The sequence below is a fragment of the Habropoda laboriosa genome, unplaced genomic scaffold, assembly GCF_001263275.1.
Source record: "Habropoda laboriosa isolate 0110345459 unplaced genomic scaffold, ASM126327v1 scaffold713, whole genome shotgun sequence".
NCBI lineage: Eukaryota > Metazoa > Arthropoda > Insecta > Hymenoptera > Apidae > Habropoda > Habropoda laboriosa.
Window position 1 is genome coordinate 316497 of NW_017100832.1, and position 22160 is coordinate 338656.

The 22160-nt window shown below is 33.9% G+C and overlaps 5 protein-coding genes across 6 annotated transcripts in view; 3 read left to right on the forward strand and 2 right to left on the reverse strand.

Moving 5' to 3' along the window:
- The window catches only part of LOC108577264, a 1008-nt gene extending 204 nt beyond the window's left edge, over positions 1–804 (forward strand). Inside the window, exons 2-3 of the mRNA XM_017940396.1 lie at positions 41–317; positions 388–804. Coding sequence (XP_017795885.1) covers positions 41–317; positions 388–804 — 694 coding nt within the window. The remainder of the gene's footprint in view (positions 1–40; positions 318–387) is intronic.
- Positions 805–1176: 372 nt separating this feature from the next.
- On the reverse strand, positions 1177–1932 carry LOC108577265 (histone RNA hairpin-binding protein). Its single transcript, XM_017940398.1, has 2 exons — positions 1391–1932; positions 1177–1318 (listed from the first exon to the last, which is right to left on the reverse strand). The coding sequence occupies exons 1-2, from the start codon at positions 1930–1932 to the stop codon at positions 1177–1179; spliced, it is 684 nt and encodes a 227-aa protein (XP_017795887.1).
- Positions 1933–3001: 1069 nt separating this feature from the next.
- Positions 3002–5647, forward strand: LOC108577260 (X-ray repair cross-complementing protein 5-like). The gene is made up of 12 exons (XM_017940393.1): positions 3002–3016; positions 3184–3294; positions 3353–3567; positions 3669–3797; positions 3887–3965; positions 4054–4191; positions 4271–4424; positions 4506–4642; positions 4707–4850; positions 4932–5077; positions 5162–5410; positions 5488–5647. The coding sequence occupies exons 1-12, from the start codon at positions 3002–3004 to the stop codon at positions 5645–5647; spliced, it is 1677 nt and encodes a 558-aa protein (XP_017795882.1).
- A 170-nt stretch (positions 5648–5817) lies between these two features.
- LOC108577288 lies at positions 5818–12791 on the forward strand. Its single transcript, XM_017940427.1, has 5 exons — positions 5818–5901; positions 6191–6329; positions 9389–9426; positions 10462–10710; positions 12675–12791. The coding sequence occupies exons 1-5, from the start codon at positions 5818–5820 to the stop codon at positions 12789–12791; spliced, it is 627 nt and encodes a 208-aa protein (XP_017795916.1).
- Positions 12792–14730: 1939 nt separating this feature from the next.
- Positions 14731–22160, reverse strand: part of LOC108577266 (uncharacterized protein DDB_G0284459-like) — a 16346-nt gene continuing 8916 nt past the window's right edge. Inside the window, exons 2-11 of one of the 2 annotated variants that reach the window (XM_017940400.1) lie at positions 19892–20013; positions 19685–19824; positions 19353–19482; positions 19047–19184; positions 18777–18953; positions 17394–18698; positions 17163–17311; positions 16534–16877; positions 16188–16451; positions 14731–16088 (exon numbers count right to left, since the gene is read on the reverse strand). In XM_017940400.1, the coding sequence (XP_017795889.1) occupies positions 14731–16088; positions 16188–16451; positions 16534–16877; positions 17163–17311; positions 17394–18698; positions 18777–18953; positions 19047–19184; positions 19353–19482; positions 19685–19824; positions 19892–20008 (4122 nt within the window). In that variant the 5' untranslated portion in view covers positions 20009–20013. Of the gene's footprint in view, positions 16089–16187; positions 16452–16533; positions 16878–17162; positions 17312–17393; positions 18699–18776; positions 18954–19046; positions 19185–19352; positions 19483–19684; positions 19825–19891; positions 20026–22160 lie in introns of both variants that reach the window. The other variant, XM_017940399.1, reaches the window with a different exon arrangement.

A 22160-nucleotide genomic window follows, 5' to 3' on the forward strand; every position in this document is an offset into this window, starting at 1 on the left:
CACATATTATAATTTTTTGAAATCATGAAATTTCTTACAGAACTAATTATGAAGATATAGTTTCCTTAAATACATGTATATCTTTACAACCAACTGAACCTAATAACGAACCATGTATGTTAGATATAAAGTTAACTAATGGTCAGAAAATCTCCCGGATTGCATTAGTTTCTGAAGCTTATCTATTAGAATTTTTCAAAGAATTTGGGGAATATGAAACAACAATATATGCAGAGTTTATAGATGAATTTGAAGACAATATTGTTCATTTTGCAGAAACAGCAATTATTCCACATACCACAGAAGCTAGCATTAAGGTACAGAAGTTATGTACATTATATCCTTTAATTAATGAAAAACATATTTAATAAGAAGCTTTCATTTTAGTTTACAAAAACAAGACGTAAAAAACCTGTTATGTGGATATATGGTATAAGGCTTTATTTAACAGAGCCAAGTAACGAACCCAAAAACTTCTCCACAGAAATCTTTAACCCTGAGACAATTCAAACTTTCCTAACTAAGCTTACTTTTAAGAATGAAGGGAACAATGTCACAAATGATGTTCATTCATGTTTTAAAAATCTTTTGAATTCATCAAGAACTAGAAGTACTCAAGAAAATAATGAAAAAGAAACAGAGCAGTCTACAAGTGAGAGTAATGTATCCAATAGTGTAGATATTGTAAGTTACATTGATAATAAATTTCAAGACATGGAGGCAAAACTAATGAAAAGAATTGATGAAATGGAGCAAAAAACAAATGAAAAACTGGATACTATTTTAAAACAATTACAAAGTTAATGTAGTGTCAAGTAACCTTCATCCTATATGTATAAAATGAAAACTTTGAAAATAATACTGTTTTCTAATTTTCATTGTTGTGCTTTTTGATTAGGTACTTACATAGTTTAGAAATTTTACATATAATAATGTAAAATTATATGTATTTCATATATCAGTTATATTTACTTTATATTTCTTAATTTAAATTGCAAATAAATTTTTGTAATGTATATAAATATTCATGCATAAGAATGTACCAAAATTTATATTACATTTTGTCTACTTCTATTGTTTCAATGAAATTTTATACAAATATAAAAAACATGGAATCATGATGCACATTATAAGATGACATTTGTGTAATCAAATAAAATTAATCATAAGTTTATTTCAATCAGTACTATTGCTATCTTGTGGAGGATCCCATTGATGAAGTTGTTTCCTCCACAATTTTACCATGCCATCCCATCCTCTTCTACTATATTTAATATATTTTGGAGGTGTTCTTGGATGCTCTCTTGTACGTTTCTCTCTAAAATAAATATATGCAATGTAACAATTTCCATTAAAATACATTTGACACCCTCATATACAAAATTCTTACTTAGGCACAGCCTGAATGTATCTGTCATATCCAACAGTATTTTTTCCATAATCTATTTCTTTTTGTCTACGTGCTAACACTCTAGGATCTATTTCATATTCTATATGTTTTTTACCACTATCTGAAGAATTAGTAGTAGAACTTGAGTCACTGTTGCGTCTAGTTCGAGAAATTTTTGCATCTTCGTGATTTGTATAAGTTTCTCTAGGTCTTTTGCGAAAATCATTTAAATTTTCTGGTTTATTCTTTATATTATCCTCATACTTTATGCTGTTTACATTATTTGTTTGATTTTCTATGGATTGAGACCTATTACTAACTTGTATATTTGAACTAACATCTTCCTCATATTTCTGATCATTGTTGACACTTGTTTCAGATTCACATGATTTAGTTTCTAAAGAAGTTCGAGTCTTTGTAAACTCTTTACTAACGTTTACTACTTTGTTCAATTCGTTCGATTTCATACAAATGGCTTCATTAAAAAGGGCATCATCTTCATCTGTCAACTGAATTCCTGAGGTATGCATGTCTAGCTCCATTTTATTTTAATCGTATAAAATAATATTTTAACACGATCTACGAGAAGAAACTAACATAAAGCGAAATCAATATTTAATCGAAGAGATAAAACGGTAAATAAACAACATCTTACCTAACAAGAATAACCTAAATGAATGTAATAACTTTTGTATTAGAATACAATAGAAGGACTTAATTACGCGTTTTTGTAATAAATATAGGAATCTGGAGAGATAATTACTTTTCTTTCTTTTAAAATCACGAAATATAGCAACTTTGAGTACGTGAAAAAATTGCACTTAATTTCAAACAAACGCGTAGAACAAGTCCATTTTTACGAGTGTACGAATCGTGTAGTGCGCGCCTTTTCTGACGGCCTAATATTCGTACACCCTGAAGAACTATGTATGTCGGTTAAACTTAACTTAGGTTAAAAGCTTAATATTTTTTTTCGTTGTTGATCTTTGTAGAACATATATATTACAAGTATAATAGCAACAAACGTCCAAAACTTCATTTCTCTTTTATGTGTAATATACCGACGATTCTAATAGTTTTTTTCACATAAAATCCATTCTCCGTTTCTTGAAATTACAAAATGTCCGCGGAAATCTAGCGCCTTTTGTTTGATGAGTTCACATCCCCTATCGGTCAGTTTCAAAATAACGAATGTTATTCTTTGTTTAAATCAAACATATAATTCTGTAATATTTTATGAATTTTCAAAAACTTCAGAAATTACAATAGATACATTGGTGATTGTAATTACTGCGACTGAAATATAAGTCGTTGATTAATGTGCAGCTCACTGCTTTTTTGTATGTTGTTCCACAGAATAAAATTTGTTTTCTAATAATTATGTTACTTAATCAACTTGTAAAGCACAATAACCTGATATTTCTATAATTATAAAAAACACGTCATACAAATGTCATGTGCTCTCTTTTTACAGTAGTGGCCTAATCTTTTTTTTATTTAAATAATCATTAATTTTTTTTCTTTTCTAAACAGCCATTACCTTTATCTTTTTCAGTATTTTTGTATACAAGTGTAGTTAAGAATTGTACGTATTAATTGTGACGGTGCAAAATGTCGACAAAGACAGTAAAGGTTATATTTTGTTTTGTCAAACAAATAATAAAATGTTATACACTGTAATCGTTATCATTTAATGCTATTGTTAATTACTTAAAATTATATTAAAATACCAATAAATAAGCTACATAAATTTTGTGTATAATGTAATATAAATATGTTAATATTATTTTCAGGAATCATTAGTAATGTTAATAAACATTGGAGTAACATGTCCTAATACACAAAATAATCCTTCATTATTGGAGAAAGCAAAACATATTGCTAAACGAAAAATTGAGAAAATGGTATTATAAAATGAGATTTGATACTGTTCAGATTTGTAATACATATATTGTTTTGTAGATTTTCTTTAGGCCAAAAGATGAAGTTGCAGTACTTTTGATGGGTTCTTCCATTACAAAAAATAGTTTGAATACAGAACATGTAGAAGAATTTGCTGATTTTCAAATTCCAAATTGGGCTTTAATAGAGCAACTTATGGCTTTACAAGGCACAAAACATTGTTCCAATTGGGTGGAAGCACTTTATGCTGGAGTGGAATTCATGAAAAAAAATGTGTACGTTTAAATGTATTATGATTGCCTTTATTGTAAATAGTAAACTTCTGCTATTAATTATATATATTACAATATTAAATGTGATGTATATTTAATTGTAGTGTTGATGTTTCCATGCGAAAAGTCATTTTAATGTCAGATTTTAAAGAAGAAGGAGATATTATTTCGCAATTTCAGGCAGATAAAATTGCAAAAAGGCTTACTACAGAGAAAATTGAATTAATAACAATGTATGATAAATTAATTCTGTGCATAAACCTGTTAATTTTATTATTTAAGTTATTAGAAGTAATTTGATTTTATAACACTACTATTTTAGAGCAGAGAAATCACTGGATGAAAGGCCTGCAAGTTCTCTTGAAATTAGTGAAAGTCTTCTTAAAGTTTTGCATAAAAAGGTTATACTCATTATTAATTATGAATTATCATTATATTTTTATTTATGATATATTTTACCATTATTAAATTTGTTTTTTCTTTTTCTAGATTGGTGGTGAACACATAACATTTGATAATGCTATATCAGAATTAAGATTCTACATGAAGGCACCTACAAAACCATCTCCATTCTATTTCACTTTAGAATTAGTTGATAAAGAAATACCAATTGTTAGTTATATTAAAGTAAGAAGGAATTTTGAAGTAATCTATATGTGCTATATGGTATACACTTGTTTTAATTAAACATTGCAATTTCTGTTAGATAGATGAATCAAAATTTCCATCATGGCAAATGGCTAAAGGTAATCAAAAAGTTGTAACAAAAACACAATATTTCGATAGACAGAGAAATTTATATGAGGAGGATAAGATTGTAGCAGGATATAAATATGGAGAGACTTTTATTCCAGTTGAAAGTATGTTATAATTGTTTCTGTTATCACAAATGTTAAATGTTTCTATATGTAATCAAATTATAAATGTTTTTACAAATATAGAGGAATTGAAGGAGAGTATGAGCTACAAAAGTGGCGAGAAATGTTATAGAATTCATAGTTTTACCCATAGGAATAACATTCATTTGGAATATATGTATGGAAGTGCACATATTATTTTACCTTCAAACAGAGAAAAAGTATGTCATCATTTTATATATGCTCAACAATTTTAAACTAACGTATTTATTTTCATTTTTTTAGAATGTAGCACAATCATTTTATAGTTTGGTACAAGCACTGCACGAGACAAATTCAGTTGCTGTGGCAAGAAAAGTTTATAGAAATAATTGTGCGCCTAGAATGGTGGCATTGTTTCCTTGTATAGATATTCCTGATGAGCCATGGGTATTGTAAAATATATTCTGAAATTTTTATTTTTTAAATTTATACTATTATATAAAATACATTATGTATATTTACATGTAGTGCTTGGTAGAAATAGCTTTAGCATTTGCAGAAGACCGCCGAATAATGGAAGCGAGTCCCATTAAATCCGCAATTAAAAAATTGACAAGTGAACAAAATGAAGCTGTAGACAATTTAATAGATTCGCTGCTGGTTTCTGATACAGAGTAAGTATATTTGTATTCTATTGCATTGATATTCTTTTGTTGTATTTATGTATATTTTTTACACCTTTGTATATTTTTAAACAGAGATAGTTATGAAATAGATGATGGAAGTCAGTATTTTTTACCAGGATGTGTGCCAGATCCTGCAGTACAACACAAATGGCACATGTTATCCTATCGTGCCATTAATCCAGATAAACCATTACCACCTATGGAGGATTATTTGAAAGAAATTTTTGAAGTTCCATCGATAAAAGATAGAAGTAAATGCCACTTGCAGAAAATTGCACAGCTGTTTCAGTTAGAAAGTATAGATCCGAAGGCGGAACAAAAGTAAGGACTTTTTATATACTGCAGTATACATATAATAAATATCTTTACCAAACAAAGATGCAATTTATTTTGTTCAGAGATGAAATAAAAAAGAAAGGAGTTAATATGCAAGTTGATGATAACATTGAGATAAAAAATCCTCTTAATATAGAGAATAAAGGTGATATCGAAAATGAATCGTCTCAGGAGTTTTTATCCCTGGATACTTCAGACATTGATCTGGAGGAACTGGTATAACAAGAAAAGTTCCCGTTTCAACGACGTTTTATAAGATATATTTTATATAATAATCGTTTACTTTGTATGCGTACAAAGAATGAACAAATAAAGCGTAATAAGGCAACGAATTTCTTGCGTGTCCTAATTAGAAGAGAACCGATCCTCGATGCGAAGCGAATCACGAATTGATGACACTATCAAGTCTGAATATGGGAAGTGCGAGGCCGTTTGCCCACTTGACGCCCACTCTATTTCTTTTTAAATTCTCCGAAATTCCCCATCACATCCGAGTGCGAACCACGAGACTAAAAGAATATTTCTAAAGATTTTGTATATTAAAAAATACACCCATATATACTGACAAAATGAATACCAATAACGGGACGATCCTAATAGCAATTATTTTATTCCGTTAACCATTATAATTGCAACTTGAACTATTTTACAACAAGAGAGAAACTAGATTCCGTTCCATTCAAAATATCTCGTTCCTCTTGTTCTTACTGTGAGACGTTCAGTTATACAGTCGCGTGGATACTGTTAGTCCAACGCTTTTGACACATCCTGTATAACGTAACGGCATTCACTTTCTGGGCCTGCGGGGAGCGCGAATCCGCTGCAACCTCAGTCAACGAAGAGACGCCGTCTCGCGTGGATCAACAGGTGTTACAGCCCGTGCAAAACGCGTTCACCAGCATGGGTAAGTTCAACTTCGCTCACACGAACTCATTCGATATAGACGAACTTAAGCCTGCTTGTCGCGTTCAACGCTGAACGTGTCGTTTCGACTACGAAAGCGACAAATCAAACGTGAAACCCACGCAATAATACCTTGCGTCTTCGTTTAGGTATGCGGGATGAGACACGCGAGTACGTTAGGCGTTGCGCTTACGCTATCCTGCTGACATAACAATAGTATTGGACGCTTTCGATGATTTGTAATTAATATAATTAACCGTTAAAAGATTCGTTGGTAAATGTAGAATTTCTATATTAAACTACGAACATGTCGCATGGTTTCTTGATTATACAAAGGACAGCTTTGCATTAGCGATAACGATCAGAGTTTGAGCCATGAGTGTTTATGATTGTACGGTTAGGTTTAAAATAATGAAAGAACCACCTACTCGCGTGATCAATCACTATAGTATCTGATACTTAAAAGGATTTGATATGTCATACAAATTCCACATTCAGTGAAAATTAGTTGGTGTACCAATGTTAATTTAATTCGTTGATGAAACTGTGTTTATTATTTTTTATTTGATACATTTGATATTTTAAGAAATGTGACAGATGCGTTTGCAATTATAATGTTTTAAATTATGGCAAGACTGACATTTTACTTTCTTCGAGAATTTCAGCGATATTTAGAGAACCGATTAATCGAAGTAAATCGATTAAAAGTCAGAAAGAATACTATTCCGTGCGATGAAAGAACAGTTTTGCAATAGGATTATGTTCGCCACGGTGAATGAACCATCGGTACCTTAAATGTCACAGACAAATGTCGAGGAGGAAATGCCACGTTAAAATGCATCTTCTTGCATGCATCGAAGCACGCCTTTTTCGATTGTTTCGCTTCCATTGAAAACAAGGGTAAATCGCATCGTAATCGTTCGCTTTAAATTTTTAACAAAACGACGAATCAGAGATCGTTTTCGCAACGCTCCTGCCTTTACACCTCGTTAAACATTGACCTAGAAAAGAACATCTTGATTTGTGAACGCGTATTTGTATTTCAAAGTGAACGGTTTGTCCCTCGTTTAATTCTAATTCTTACAAACAAAGAAATTTATAATCGTAGACGAATAAATGATCGATCATCGAGAGATTGTCGATAATTAGAAATTGCTCTGAAGAATTTCGAGAATGAAGAACGCGATAATAATCGCTTGTTGAACACTAAAATTTTACGCAAAGGTTAGTGAAATCTGATGTTCACCAAACGATTCGAGAAATGTCACAGAAACAAGTCAATTATTCGGATTAAAGAAATATAGTTAAAAGGTGAATACAAAAATAAAATATTTTTATTCGAACTTTTCAATGTAAAACGGTAAAATTCATTTGCACTAACTTAATACTTCTGGTCGCAGCAAGTGGCGTATCGTGTCAACGAAATGTCAGAAGGGTATCGGTTCAACGAGATCAGTATCCTGAAACAGGAGCAGCTCGATCGAACGCACCACGCGGAACCACACCGATCTCGTCGTCCTTGCAGAAGACGCGCTTGAGCGCTGCCTCGGATCGATAGTAGATCCGTTGGATAAAAATAATGTCTGGATGACTGTTACCACCCACTCGTATTTTTAGATAAACTTAAAGATCAGTTCAAGGGAATTGTAACAATTTTTCCTTGACTCATATATTACCTATGCTCGTTAGAAATATCGATTTTCCATTTTATTTTCTGCTTTGAAATATTTCTCTCTCCCATTTCTTCTTTTCTGGAAACATTTGAAAAGTGGGTAGATGGAATCTTGCTTATTATATCTCCTTTTAAAGTGTTTTTCCTCTTCTTTTTTTTAAATACTTGAAAAGTGAGTGGGTGATTCCTGTTTCACTTTTAGACTGGTGTTCATCGAATTGTTATTCAGTTTGTTCCTTTGTTCCTTATTGGTTCTCAGGTGTTTATTTCGCTGACTGATTGTCCCTTCCTTTTTCTCTACGTTTCCGTTAAACGTGAACGTGATCTGTTTCCTTTCTATTTTTGCAATAAAAATCTTTATTACCGTATTCGTTGATACATCTTTCATCTTACGATATTTTTCTCTTTTAAACGATTGTACGAAAAGAGAGCCTTATTTATATTGTGAATAAATTTTGTAGAAATAATTCGGAAAGGAGGAAGAAGTAGAAGGTTCACATTTTCGAGAGATGATACACAGAAGCTTGTTGTTTTTTGTTGCTACTGTACGCATCGTTAGCGTCAATGGGATTCAACGACGACACCGTAAGAAGAACTGATTGAAAAAGGGAACTGTGTATTGCGTGTAAACGCACGGCATTGACTCCCTTTCGTAGCGGCCCAGTTTTCGCAGTTTACGTTTACTTAATAATAGGGCATGTCCACGAGCTATCTTGCGTAATCGGCTACGTTCAGAATGAAACTTTTTGCCCCGCCCCACAGATCTGGTTCTTCTCCTGCGTAACCAATCTGCTAGGTTTTCTTCTTTTTTCCAGGAACTGCATACATGTTAATTACTTCATTTTTTTCTTCTTTTGTAAAAGTATAACGCTGTCTTATTTTTTTAGGAGTCGAGTATTCCTTTAGGAGCCAAATATTTCTTCAGCTTCTTTTTCTTCATTCTCTCCTTTTCTTATTTTTCATTTTCTTCTTTTTGTAGGAATCAAATATTCCATCGAGAGCCAAATATTTCTTTATCTACTCCTGTTTTTTCTATTTTTTTCTTTTTTCAGGAGTCGAATATTACCTTGAGGAGCCAAATATTTCTTCGGTTTCTTTTTCTTCATTTTCTCCTTTCTTCTATTTTTTTATTTTCTTCTTTTTTTAAAAGTTGAGTATTCCTTCAAGAGTCAAATACGTCTTCAGTTTCTTCTTTTCTTTTCAGGGACTTAATACCTGTTAATTTCTTCATTTTCTTCTTTTCTCCAGAAGTCTAATACTTCTTCATTTCGAGCACTAGTATATTTCTTCTCTCTCTTCAGGAGACTTACATTCTTTCATTTATCCATTTGATCTTTGCTTCAAAAACAACTGACGTTTCTTCATTTCTTCGTTTTTTTCTTTTGCAGGAACCGCATATGCCTGCATCGTGGTGGCCATGCTCGCCGTAAGTTTCTAAGCGCGATCACGCTTTCTTATGCTTCCTACTTTTCACACTCCCGGAAGTGATCGCGGACGCGTGCATTATAATTTGTTCCTGCCGAGTGAAATCGTGCGTCGCGTGAACCGAGGATTGTTCTCTTCCATCTCGATCTCTCTAAATTCACCGATTTTTTTCAGATTCTGTCCTTGTGTACCTTCTCTTTCGTTTTTTCTTGTCGTTTTTTTTCATTCCTTTTTTTTTTTTTGCAAGATGGAAACTCGGGACGAAATCGCACGCAAACTGCTGCGCACTTTGCGTTCTTGCGTAAAACACGGCGAACCCGCGGTCGAAGAGTATCGATCCTTTCACGAATGGAAAGTAAACTTAATGACGTATGAATCACGTCGAATGAGGACGATTGACACGAAAAATTATACCGTGTCTGAAAATGTGAAACGTTTCTTTCAACTTTGCGTGGAGCCTGGTTACGAATATTCCGTGAAGTTTTCATTCAATTCGACGAATGAGAAAATTCACTCGATCGATATTCTTCGATCATGATCTATAGCGTTATACGTTATTACAATACAACTGAAACAGTTGATGACTGGGAATTTTGTCTCGAATGTTGACTATATCGTTTATTTCACTGTTAAAATATCCTCACTTAAAAAAAAAACAGAAAGAAAAATCGATAAAAATGTTTGAATATGAATGACTCAAGTAATTGAACGGATAAGAAAAAGAAAAAGAAGATTCCTTAGAATCTTATTCTCGGAAAATCGAAAAAACTGATTTTAAACAAAAAAAACTTTTCATTGTGAAGTTGCTATACTTATTGGTCACTGCTGGTCACAACTTGTCAGCATTGATCACTAATGGTAATTACTGGTCAGTAAAAGTGATCAAAACTGTAGCGACAATTGTCCAGCGGCAATTTTCAAACAGTTTCAGTAAATAAGCAGATTTATAAATTTTCTTATTTTCTCAAAAATAAAAGATTCGGTAGAATTTTTTTTCTCTCTTTTTTTTTCTAATTCGTTCAATTTCTTTGATAAGGCACTTCTTCTGACGGCGGAAGCTGGCGACATGATGCGGAAGAGTATCGTGTTCGACAAAAACACCCCGGACGTGTTCTACTGTCCGCAACAGAAGCCAACAGGTTTCGAGAAGATGATCGTGAACGCGAAACCGTTGTCGAGGCTCTGCCAATTCGAGGGGAAACCGATACCGCCCGATTACAAGAGCGATTGCTACAACGACGTGGACGAGACAGAGTACGCGTGCAAAGAGAAGTACAGAATCATGGTGAGTCATCGGCGAGGTCACGGGCCTCGAAATTTCTCACCGAAAGCGGCTATGGAAAAGCCACATGGGAACACGCGTACACACGCACGGAACAAGGTGTACTCAGGTGCAACCGGCTGGAACAGATCAGCGATTAAGAGAGAGAGAGAGTGAGAGAGAGATACGCAATTTTCTGATTGAATTGTTTAAAGAGAGCTTATGTGCTTCAGCTGCATTTTCACGTGCGTTCTTACGTTAACGCGATTAAACTTTCATGTAACTGAGGCTCGATTGAGAGTTGCTTGATAAGAATTTAAGTAGTTACGCGTTGATAACTTTGTTAACACCATGTTACATGTATTTTCTACGATATATTAAAAAGAAGCTATTTATAAAAGAAGTTATAATTAACAGTATGAATTATTATTTCTTTTATAAATAGTTTCTTTTCCAAAATTTCATATTAATAATATGGATTATGAATGTTGTAAGTTTGGTCTGTGGGATAGATTAATACATGGTTAAAATGTATCTTACATGAAATGTTAAACAGAACTCATCTCTAAAAGATATTACTATAATGCAACAAATTCATGACATCATGACAGATAAAATTGACAATACATTCTGACATACTTCTTAAAACAATACAATACTAATGTTCCTGTTAGTTGGACCAACCGTAACTACTTATGTCTCTATAATAATTCAATAAATCCTTATCAATGAAAAGTGATCAATGAAAAACAAAAAAAAAAAATAAGGAGAACTCAATTGACTCTCAAAGAGACCACATGAAAAACCCAGCTATGTTTTTACCCAGTGATGCACGCATCATCCGACCATCATCAACGTAACATCATGTTCATCACGTGTAACGCGACTGGTGTCGGTTTTGTTTTCTTACAGAAGCGAATCAGAAACAAAGCAGAGGGGGATGAGAACGTCGCGGATGACTTCGCCGAGAAATAGATGAGAAAATTGGTGCTGCACGACCGAGCAACGCGTGCAATTTTGCAAATGATCATGCCGGGTCCTCCACTAATGCTCAAGCTTGCAACCTTCGGTCCTATAATTACAAAGCATTTCTTTCCCCCTCTTCCTCCTTAAAATTCAAACGATCAATCGAACAATTTATAAATACGTCCAGTTAACCGAGAGTAGATAGAACATTTTTAGAAAAGAAGACTTGCTAGTTAAGTTATTTCACGTTAACATTTAAGACGTTACTACAGCGTGTGGCAGTATTAGAATGTTGAAAGAGAATTTTTTAAATCTTTTTCTTTTTTTTTCCATTGTGTCAAAGTTTTACATTTCTACGGATTCTTTATTCTCATTTTTGTTCTCCTTGATAAATTTATACACTGTACCGGTGCTCTGTAGTTTCCGAGCTTGGTGGCCGGAATTTGTATTTTCTTTTTTTTTTTCATTTAGTAATAACATTAATAAAACTAACAAACAATGGGAGTTGGGCGAGTTGATCATTAATACCCCAGATATAGCTTCGACGCCTGTTACTCTGATAACCGTTTGCACACTAACCGTTTGCATCACATGGTTTCGTTCGACGATTCATTCGTAACACGTGTTGGATGCCAGACGAATGTTTTCTAACGAGAGAATAAATATGTAGAAGCTGCAAGAAATGTCCAGGATTTGTGGCAATTGTTCAATTAATTTTTATATTATTTTATAATAACCCCAAAAAAAAAAGAACGATCGCAAAATTACATTGATTTGTATTCATGAACGAAATATAACTTGTGAATTAACAGAAAACATTTAGCAAATTACTGATTCATTCTTTGAACTTCGTTGATAATTAAGTGAAACTTGAAGATTGCATCAAACGTGTGCATATTGCGGTAGGTAGTATTTCATTCATAAAGTATGATTATATTTAAAAAAAAAATCACTGTATTATTAATTAAAAAAAATTGTTATCGTTCTTCTTTGTTAGTTTAATGGGTGCACTTCTGTTTTAGATGCGACTACATCCGCCAGGAAGTGAAACACCGTACAACGGTTCACGCTTATCGAGATTCCTAGCTTTTGGCAAAGATATCAACAAGAAGAGAAATCAGATCGAAGATAGCGACTGATGAGAAGAATCTTCCGTGTATAGATCTTTTTTTTAGAACAATTATTGGCGAATATTTTAATTTTAATTTTATCAGTTTCACTATTATTTTTCTTTTTCTATTTTAAATTCTTTTTAACATTTTAAAAGTCAAACGATTCTACTTTAGCGCTAAATTTCACAAGTCGAATATCGTTTATTGTAAATAATTCAAGTTCCTGTTAACTGTCTAATGCTCTAAAAGTTATGTAAGATTTGCAATGTTTGTATTATTATTTCATAATGCATATTGAAAAGGAAAGCATGCTCGTTATTAATTAAAATATTTAACGTTCCTATTCACTGTAAAGTGTACAAAGCTTTTCTAGCGTATATTTGTTGTAATATATTTGTAATTAAGCGTAGCCGCTTGTAAAGAGAGAAAATAATGTATAAGAATAAATAAGTTCTATGGTTTTGTAAATTATTGTCTGTAAAATAAAAAAAAGTAAGTAGGTTATTATGTTAAATTATTTTATACTATTGGACCTGATTAAACATATTTTTTCAACAATTTCGTAAAGTGTCCTGGAATAAAATATAAGATATATAATTTCATTAAACAATACATTAAACAAATTATTTTTGACGTTTATTACCATTTGTTTTTTCGATTTTTTCCTGTTAAATTAATTATTCTGCTGTAAATATAGTTAATTTAAAAAAAAATTTCTCTCGGTAATTTAATAAAATGAAATTTTTGAATATTCAGTGTAATTACCTATGAAATCTTTGATTTTGTTTGTTTTACATATTCGATTTTATTGACTTTCAATGAGTCATATTACAAAAATTTCAGATATTAAAATTTACAGAATATCTGATGATTGTTCAACATTGAAGTTTCTCATTCTTCAGATTATAAGTGATATCTTTATAAATTATTCTATTTTTGTAAATTATTTACACATTATACTATTGACCTACAAAATGCGTGCTGCTCAATAATAATACATATCTACGACTTCATTCGAAGCTGGACAATATACAAAATACCTTTTTGTAATTCGTTCTGCAAATAATACAAAGTAAATATCCTTTCGTTATAATCCTTATGTTCTTTACTGCTAGGGTAAAATAAAAATTCGGGCCCTAATAATAATTTGCAAATAAAACGTAATGAAATATGTTATATCTTTATAAACTATGCAATTTATGTAAAACTTGTATTTTATAAAAGGGTTCTTTTAATTTACGTGTTCATAAATTTGCTTTTAAATTCAACAAAAATTAATACCTGATTAAAATATTTGGGACATTCGCATAATTAATACACATACTAATGATTAACAAGATATAACAAAAATATATAAAAGTCGATATAGACATCACAGGTCCCAAGTATCACTCTAATCACTTGATAATGCTGCAATTATTAAGACGTGTAATATGAAATGTCAGATTTCCGATCATTTGCAGAATGATCACTCAAGTAATTATTTGAGCGTTGAAGAGTTTTTTCCTGTTAACTGAAAGTTCGTACAATTCTTGGTAAGTTACTGTTCGAGAATCTACGGGTAATGTTTGTTTGACTTTAAAAAATAATTTTCATTTCTTGCTAAAAAATCCGACATTTCATATTACACAACCTAATAGATTAGAAACGTTTGCAATACATCGAATGTACCCAAATGTAACATATTAGAAATATAGCACATACCATGATTTTCTTTTTCCAAATACGTAAGATATATAGGTCTATTTACATACGCAATATCACCAGTAAGCATAAGGTGACACAATTGAGGGATTTAAAATTTTTTTTCAAAATGCTCCAAGAAAAATTATACAGCCTTTTACTGTACACCTTAGGAACATCAACTTCAAAGGTATACCGTATGCGAACCAAAAATTGAAGTGTATTAGCACAATACACTTTATCCACCTTTCAAGACAATTCTTCGTTCAGACAAAATAACATTTTATAAGATCAGCTTTCCACCGTTCGAAGCTCGTATCTGTGCCACCTGTTCAGGAGTGAGGATCAGTTTGCTTCCATTGGGTAATGATAAGGCATAATGGCTTCCAGTTTCGTTCACGACCACCACTAGCTGTGTACTAGTATTTTGTATCGGTGGTGGAGGTTTAACTGGCGTTATCGATATGCCTCCTTGATTCATGCGTTGAAGTATCTGCGGAGGGATGGCACCTTTTGTTGAAGTTATCGCGACATCCGAAGTAACTGCCGGTTTCTGCTTAACCTGCACGTTGTTTCTTTTAGGTGTAGTCTTCGCTTTTTCCGATTCAGTCTCGGGACCAGTCTTCTCGGTAATGATCATCTCAATTTCGTCGTCACTGTCGCTGAGAACGATCAAAGAAGTAGTCTTCTGGTTGATGTTTTCTGCAGGTGTGTTCAGCTTTCTCGGCTTCGGCATCCTAACAGGGGTATTGCGTTGCTGTTGAAGGTTTTTCGTGATTCTAGCGTTATTAGCCCTTGGAGTGTTTCCCCTTATGGGCATACTACTTCTTATGACTGCCCCATTAGGATGTGGATAGTTCTGTCTCGGCACAGGATACCTGTTTTGCGGTGGTCTGGGCAATGCAGCGGGATTAGTGTAAATTGGTAGCGAAGGATTTTGAGAAATCATTTGTTGTTCTGTAGCTACGTATCCAGGTTGGGGTTGAGCCGCTACCATGCAGGGTAAGTAACCAGAATGATTGACAAATTGTTGTGGCGCCATCATTTGTGGTCCTTGAGGTTGAAAATGCTGAGGTGGTAGGAAGCCGGCTTGTGGACTTTGGATAATGTAATTTTGCCCCCCTTGTACGTAATAACCGTGTGGAATCGGTGGTACGATATTCGAGACTACTGGACTAGGTTGCACGAGAGCGTTTTGTGGAATAACAGGATTCGGTTGCATCAGGTAGTAATTCGTTGGATCAGTTTTGAGCATTAAGTAATTAGAATTAGGGTTTGTGATGTAGCTATTATCAATTTGACTCGTATAATCGTAGATCGGCCCCTCGTCTTTGATGTCCAGCTCTGAATGCACGCTCGTGACATTTTCTACTTTGCAGCTTGTTTCCGTGGAAGGCACTCTTTCTTTAAGATCATTCTCTACCACAGTCTCATTGTTTTCTATGGTACTGCTGCTATTAGTAGCCTCTGGACTGGCTGGCTCGTTTGACTTAGATATTAGGGTTTCTGCGACATTTAGTTTCTTATTTTCACTGCATATATTTGAGGGAGAGATCAATCTTGAATCTGCCGCGTCCTGGAGGGCACCAAGTTTGATATTTTGTAGTTTATGTTGGAAAGCCTTTAATCTCCGATTGGCAGCTGCGAATAAACGACAAGTTATATTAGAATATTATTTTTTAACCTTATATTCTAACCTTATCTTTTAATTACAGTTACCGTGGACGAGCATACACTCACATGGACGTTTATTTTTCCTTTTGCGAGAGCTCGGTAAAATCCAATCTTGGTCTGAGTCCTCCTCGTTTGTACGGTCGTCAGCGTGTCTGATTTTCGGAGTAAGGTGAGCAGCGGATGTATCGACCTGTGCGCTGGGAGCCGCGTACACGGCCTCAACGTCGGCCCATTCCTCCAGCTCGTTCTCCTCGATCTCGTCGTCTGAATAGAACTGTTCTGTGTATGAAGAGATTCCACGGGCTCGTAATACCCTTCGGGTATGCTGTTCTGTTTTCAAAATCAAAAGAAACTGACTCTTACTGATATCGACAAAATTGTTACTGCTATTCCACTGGCTCGTTATGTCTACCTTCTTCGCTTGAATCTTCTTTCGTCTCTTTTTCCGCTCTTTGAGTGTTGTCTTGACTGTTACCTTCGTCTCGTTCGGGTTGCCCTCCTTGCGCTTCGCTTTCCGCGTTCTCATCCTGAGATTCCTTGCACTCTTGATCGACGGTTTTATCGTGTTCTGCGTGGTTATTCTGCTCTTCTTCATGTTTGTTCGAGACGGTTTGGGAGCCAGTTGGGGATACGGTAGGTTGCGATAACGTTTGTAACGTTGTGTCTCCGGAAGTTGGCAGTGGACAGCCCTGCGATCCAAGAACCCACCAATTAGAGCCAAGACCCTCCCCGGATGAGTCCTGATCCTCCGCACTGCTACAACACACAGCAGCTTGTCTGCCATATACGCTCGACAAAGAAAGCAATGTTACTGGAAGAATGTGGATGAGTTCCACTCGACAGTTTGTAGCAATTTCAAGAGGTTTCAGGTAAGATGAATGTTTAATTTGGGAACAGCAAGAATTAATTTTTCAAAAACATGTGATACATTTTTATTTAAATCATTATTGTTCCCAGATTATTATTGATGAGATGGGATGAATGCCAGAATTTTATAGTATGGATGATGTTACTATTCGATGTGAATGAAAATGTATATACCCTGCTTTAAAATTTGTCCATTCCTTTTGGAGTTTTCCCCTTGCTTTCTTCATTGAATCTCGCAAAGCAGGCTCCATTCCCTCTAAAGAGGATAGCAACTCTGTCATTCTTTGGATCAATTTTACTTCGCAGGGAGGCATAGGTTCAATCTAGAAAAAATATAAAAATTTTGAAGCAAAAAGCTGTGTAAAAAAAATTGTCTTGAACGATATAAAAAAGGGGACTGCGTACTTCACCGTCACTGTCAGCATGTGAACCGTTACGTTTTTGTGAAAAAGTAGAGATGAGGTTCTTAAGTGAAAAACTAGCGATGAGCTCTTTAAATGAACTAATACTGTCAGCCACAAGTTGAAATTTCGAAGCACTAAGTTCCAGAAGCATTTCATTAAAATTCTCCTTTTCTTGTTTCCACCCTTCCGTTTTTTTATACTTCGATTTCCTAAGATCATATTTAACCTCGGTCTCTTCATCTAAAGAAAAATCATCGTCCATCGCTTCTTTCTGTAGCATGCTTCTCAATTCACTCAAAGAAAGATCCGTGTCATCGAAAGAGTCTACTTCATTTGTACTTTTGCTCGTATCATCCAACTTTAACGGTGTTTTGTCCGGCTTCTGTTCTTTGCCAAGTCCTCCATTCTGTCTGACAATACTCTCTTTCCCATTTCTCCCAGAAGAACTAGCACTATCTTCCTGTCTATGAGACGTTCTCGTTTCGTTCAACTTTTCGTCGTCAGATTTTGAAGTGATCGATATCTGGTGCGTTTCTATAACAGTATGAACGTTATCTTTATCATTTAACTTCGAACTTTCAGCGCTGATAATTTCATTCAGCTTTTCATCATCTGTCTTTGAAATACTGGACAAATTATCGATGGTTCTATCGGCAGAATCCCCTCTGGCAATATGCAAGTCCATCGTATCTAAATATTGTTGTCTAATTGGGTTTAATTCTAACGTAATCTGAGAGGTATCTTCCGTACTATTATTCTCTTCGCTAGTTCCTGCTTTTAAATTACACAAAATTCCGTTGATTATTTTTATATTACACTTATTGTTACTGCTATTGTCTGAGAATCCCTTGAACATTTTCTGAGACGACCTATTTTTCGAAATGGTGCCCATAGAACTGTTCGTATCGTAGCCACTCGATTTTACACTTTTACAACGCGTTTTATCGGATTCCGTGCTCATTTCTGAACATTTTGACGGACTTCTGGATTTCTTGATATCGACAGTGTCTAAATTAACGTTATTGTTATTACTACTACTATTATTATTATTATTATTATTACTACAGGTGCTTGTACTGCTCAGATTGGTGTCCTCATTTATCAACGAGCCTGTTGCACTGTCGCTGCTACACTTGCAGTCGTTCACATGTTTCTCGTCAGATTTGTTCACTTTTTTCTTGCTTGACTTTGGTGTCAAGCCAGTGCTCCAACGCGATTTTTTTCTTCTGTACTTGGCCCTTTTTTTTATCAAGCTTGCATGTAACGTCTTCTTTCCTGGGTCTGCCTTCAGCTTTGGTTTGATTGGCTAAAGTAGAAGTAATATTAAGTAGAATGTAATCTTAACGAGGATGTTGAACGAATTATTGACTCAGTGATGGGATACCTTCACCGTTGATAGAATGTTGTTATCTAGAGAATGCCTGTAGATCCTCAAGTCGCTTTTCAGAAATTGTGGAAAGTAAACGTATCTTGCTCCATAACGATCAGTGCCCAGAATTGTTTCGATCTGGTCTTCCCACGGTTGCTTGCCCACTGCCTCTTGCACAGTTTTTCTGGTGTGCTGAAAATTGTTTTTTGTAGTAAGGTTGTGAAAAAATGATAAACCAATCTTATTTCACTCGATTATTATACATTTTTCTTAATCTTTCCGTACCATCACTGTATCACAGATTGTTTTTAATAGCCAGACCTTCTGTTTGAATGTCAATTCCTCGAAATCCTTGCCATTCAGCAGAGGAGCATCGGGGAAAACACTCCAGAACTCCGGTTCCACGCCGATGATTTCTAGAACCTAAAAATCTTTGATCACATTTCTGATCACTGCGATGCATTGATGCGATCTGTACAATAAAATTATTTTATTTGATGAAAATCATAGTTGCCCGACTGATTCGATAGGTTGTAGCAAAATTTTCAACCGAACACCATCAATCAAGCACGGTAATAATGGTATGCGTACTTTTACTGCGTCCCGGTGTTTAGCCTCGAATATTTTGAACCAACTTTTCATCTTGTACGCGAGAATATTCGTCCAGAACTCGTATGGCATCGGTGGTATTTTCCTCAACTTTGCTTTGGTCATGGGGGAGCTGAAATTCAAATTCTTATTAGTTCTTAGAATTTATAAAAATATTATTCGTTATTTCGTTCAAATATTTATAAACACTCATAATGTTATTCATACTATATTTACATTATACTACTTAATAAACAATGTTTTACCATTTAAATTAACGTGTATATTCTTTAACTCCATTCTGTGAATAATACTGTAATTACAAATGATTGTACCTCAACAAAGATGTCATAATATTTGCCAATTGCTTGGAAGCTCTTGGTATCAAAAGCATTCGTTCCATTTCGTACATCGATAAGTGAGGTATATTCAGAGCATTTTTAGCCAAATGAAGAAAATGAAATATCTGTGGTATCTGAAACATGAAAAATAAAATAATACAGAAACTTCGCGATTATCATTAACAAAACAAAAATACATACCTCCCACATGCTCTCCATTTCATTTCTTATTTCTTCTGAAAAAAAATTCTCCTGCTCCCAATCGACCATAGTCTGCTCCTCTCCCTCCAACTTCCGTTTTCTGTTCTTCTTCGACATTTTCTCTGAAACTTCAACTTCAACGAAACATTTTCACATACATTTTCATCTACAATTTTAAAAATATTTTTAAATAACTAATAAAATAAATACAAACATAATAATATTCTAAATAAAATTACTCTAAAAAAAGTGTCTATGCAAATAAAAGGAAGGGAAGAAAAGTTGACAATCAAAGTGTTCACCGGTAATTGCATACTTTGTTTTTTTTCTTTCTTTCTTTTTTTTAAGAAATTCACCAACGTAATTACTCAAAGCCACGGTCGCGTATTTAATGAGACGTTACGAGAACCGATCGGCGTAATTCGTGGGAAATAATCGCTAGTGTATCATTAATTAGATAGAATCGTTCGACGGTGTGAAAAATTGCCCCCGTTTGCAATCAGTGTCATCTCTTACAACATTATTAACGTAAAGCAAACAATGATGACCTACTATCGAGCACGGAGTGTCGATGCAATTTTCAAGTGTACCACCACCCGTTCAATTGCATCCTTATAGATTAGGCCAGTTTAATACGTTCACCATTAAAGTTTCATGCCGCTCGTTTTCATAGTTGAATGTCGAAGGTAATGTTTGCACGATAAGACGAATAAATTGTTGCTTAACCATGAGCGTCGCTCTTTTTCCTTGCCTTTTCTTTTTTTTTTTTTTTTTTTTTTTCGCAAACATTTACACGTAACAATCGACGGCACAACGGGACTTCTTCCCACACGTTGGATAATTGCTGTACACATTTACCAACTACGTGACGTTACCGACTGATTACTATAATGTACGATTATTTGTAATCACATACGAACGTCCGTGGGGAATTTTTTCTCCGAGACAGAAAAAGTGTCTCGAAATTAACCTTCGTCCTAGTGATTTTTGAGAGATTTTGTTTCTTACGGCACTTTTCACAGGTGTAAAATATTCACGCGAAAAAGATGGAGAATTTTTGTCAAGTACAATGTAAATATATATTTTCTATGGAAAAGAGTGAGAACATTTAGACAGAAAATTCGATAAAAAATTGATACTTCATTTTTAATTGATATTTTAAAAAGATTCGATTAATAACTTTAGTTTATTATTTTGTAACTTCTTTTTTTATTCGCGATAAACTTATTTCTTCATTATTTCCATCAATCTAAATTTTTACTAATACTTTTACTAATCTGTGACATTTTTATTAAATATTAAGGTCTCGAACTTAATCATCAACCTAATAATTCAATTTTAGCTCGCAAAGAGATCGAACCAAATGTTTATAATGTTTCCTAAGAAAATTTCTGCGATTTAACTAAATATTTCTCGCGAATGTACTTGAAGGAAGCAAAGTGAGTAGAAAATTTCTCGAGAGATTCCACGATTTTCGTTAAATATTAACAAAGAGTAAAGTGTTCGTTTCGAGAGACGCACGCAATTTCTTAGACCTGAAAAGCCACGTAAACGAAAACGATCGCGTGTATCGTTTTGTTTATCATCGACAAGCGTTTTTTTTTTCTCTTCCTTTTTCTACAATTGTGCCGGTCACGAAATACGTGTAAAATAATTATAGTTTTTTTCGCACGGTAGTTGGTAGATCTAATTGTTAGGTACGCGAAGGGATCACTGACGCGCCTGTAACTTCCTTTTCCTATCTCGGTGAAAAATCGTACGAGATGATCTTTGCAGCTCGATGTGTATGCAGAATTGATAACTTAACGTGTACTATTCGACGACGACCTTCTGCCTTTCTTTAATTACCGTGCAAACAAGCCTTTCCATTTTCGAGAAATATTTCGAACAGTGGAGTTAGACTGGGGGATTTCAATTTATGCGACGAAATGAGAGACGGTTAATTGAGAAATTTTTCGAATTCGATGAAAATCAAGGAAATCTGTAATTGAACGTGAAATGTAATCGGATAATTACGAAGATGAAGATTTTTTTGAAAATTTATTGCGGATGTCGACGTTTATTTCGGAATATTTTAAATCGATTTTCTGGAAAAATTCCGAATGATAAAATTTTTATGAAAATTAATTCTATACGAAGAAAATTGAAATGAAAATTAATTCTATACGAAAAAAATTGAAATGAAAATTAATTCTATACGAAAAAAATTGAAATGAAAATTAATTCTATACGAAAAAAATTGAAATGAAAATTAATTCTATACGAAAAA

Bases quoted from the DNA above. Each gene is read 5' to 3' on its own strand.
- LOC108577265 (XM_017940398.1), bottom strand. From the start codon at position 1,932: ATGGAGCTAGACATGCATACCTCAGGAATTCAGTTGACAGATGAAGAT. The intron at 1,319-1,390 runs GTAAGAATTTTG...TATTTATTTTAG, and splicing joins TACATTCAGGCTGTGCCTAA to AGAGAAACGTACAAGAGAGC.
- LOC108577260 (XM_017940393.1), top strand. The intron at 3,295-3,352 runs GTATTATAAAAT...ATTGTTTTGTAG, and splicing joins AACGAAAAATTGAGAAAATG to ATTTTCTTTAGGCCAAAAGA. The intron at 4,425-4,505 runs GTATGTTATAAT...TTACAAATATAG, and splicing joins GACTTTTATTCCAGTTGAAA to AGGAATTGAAGGAGAGTATG.
- LOC108577288 (XM_017940427.1), top strand. From the start codon at position 5,818: ATGACACTATCAAGTCTGAATATGGGAAGTGCGAGGCCGTTTGCCCAC. The intron at 5,902-6,190 runs ATTCCCCATCAC...CGCTTTTGACAC, and splicing joins TTCTTTTTAAATTCTCCGAA to ATCCTGTATAACGTAACGGC. The intron at 10,711-12,674 runs GTGAGTCATCGG...CTTCTGTTTTAG, and splicing joins AAGAGAAGTACAGAATCATG to ATGCGACTACATCCGCCAGG.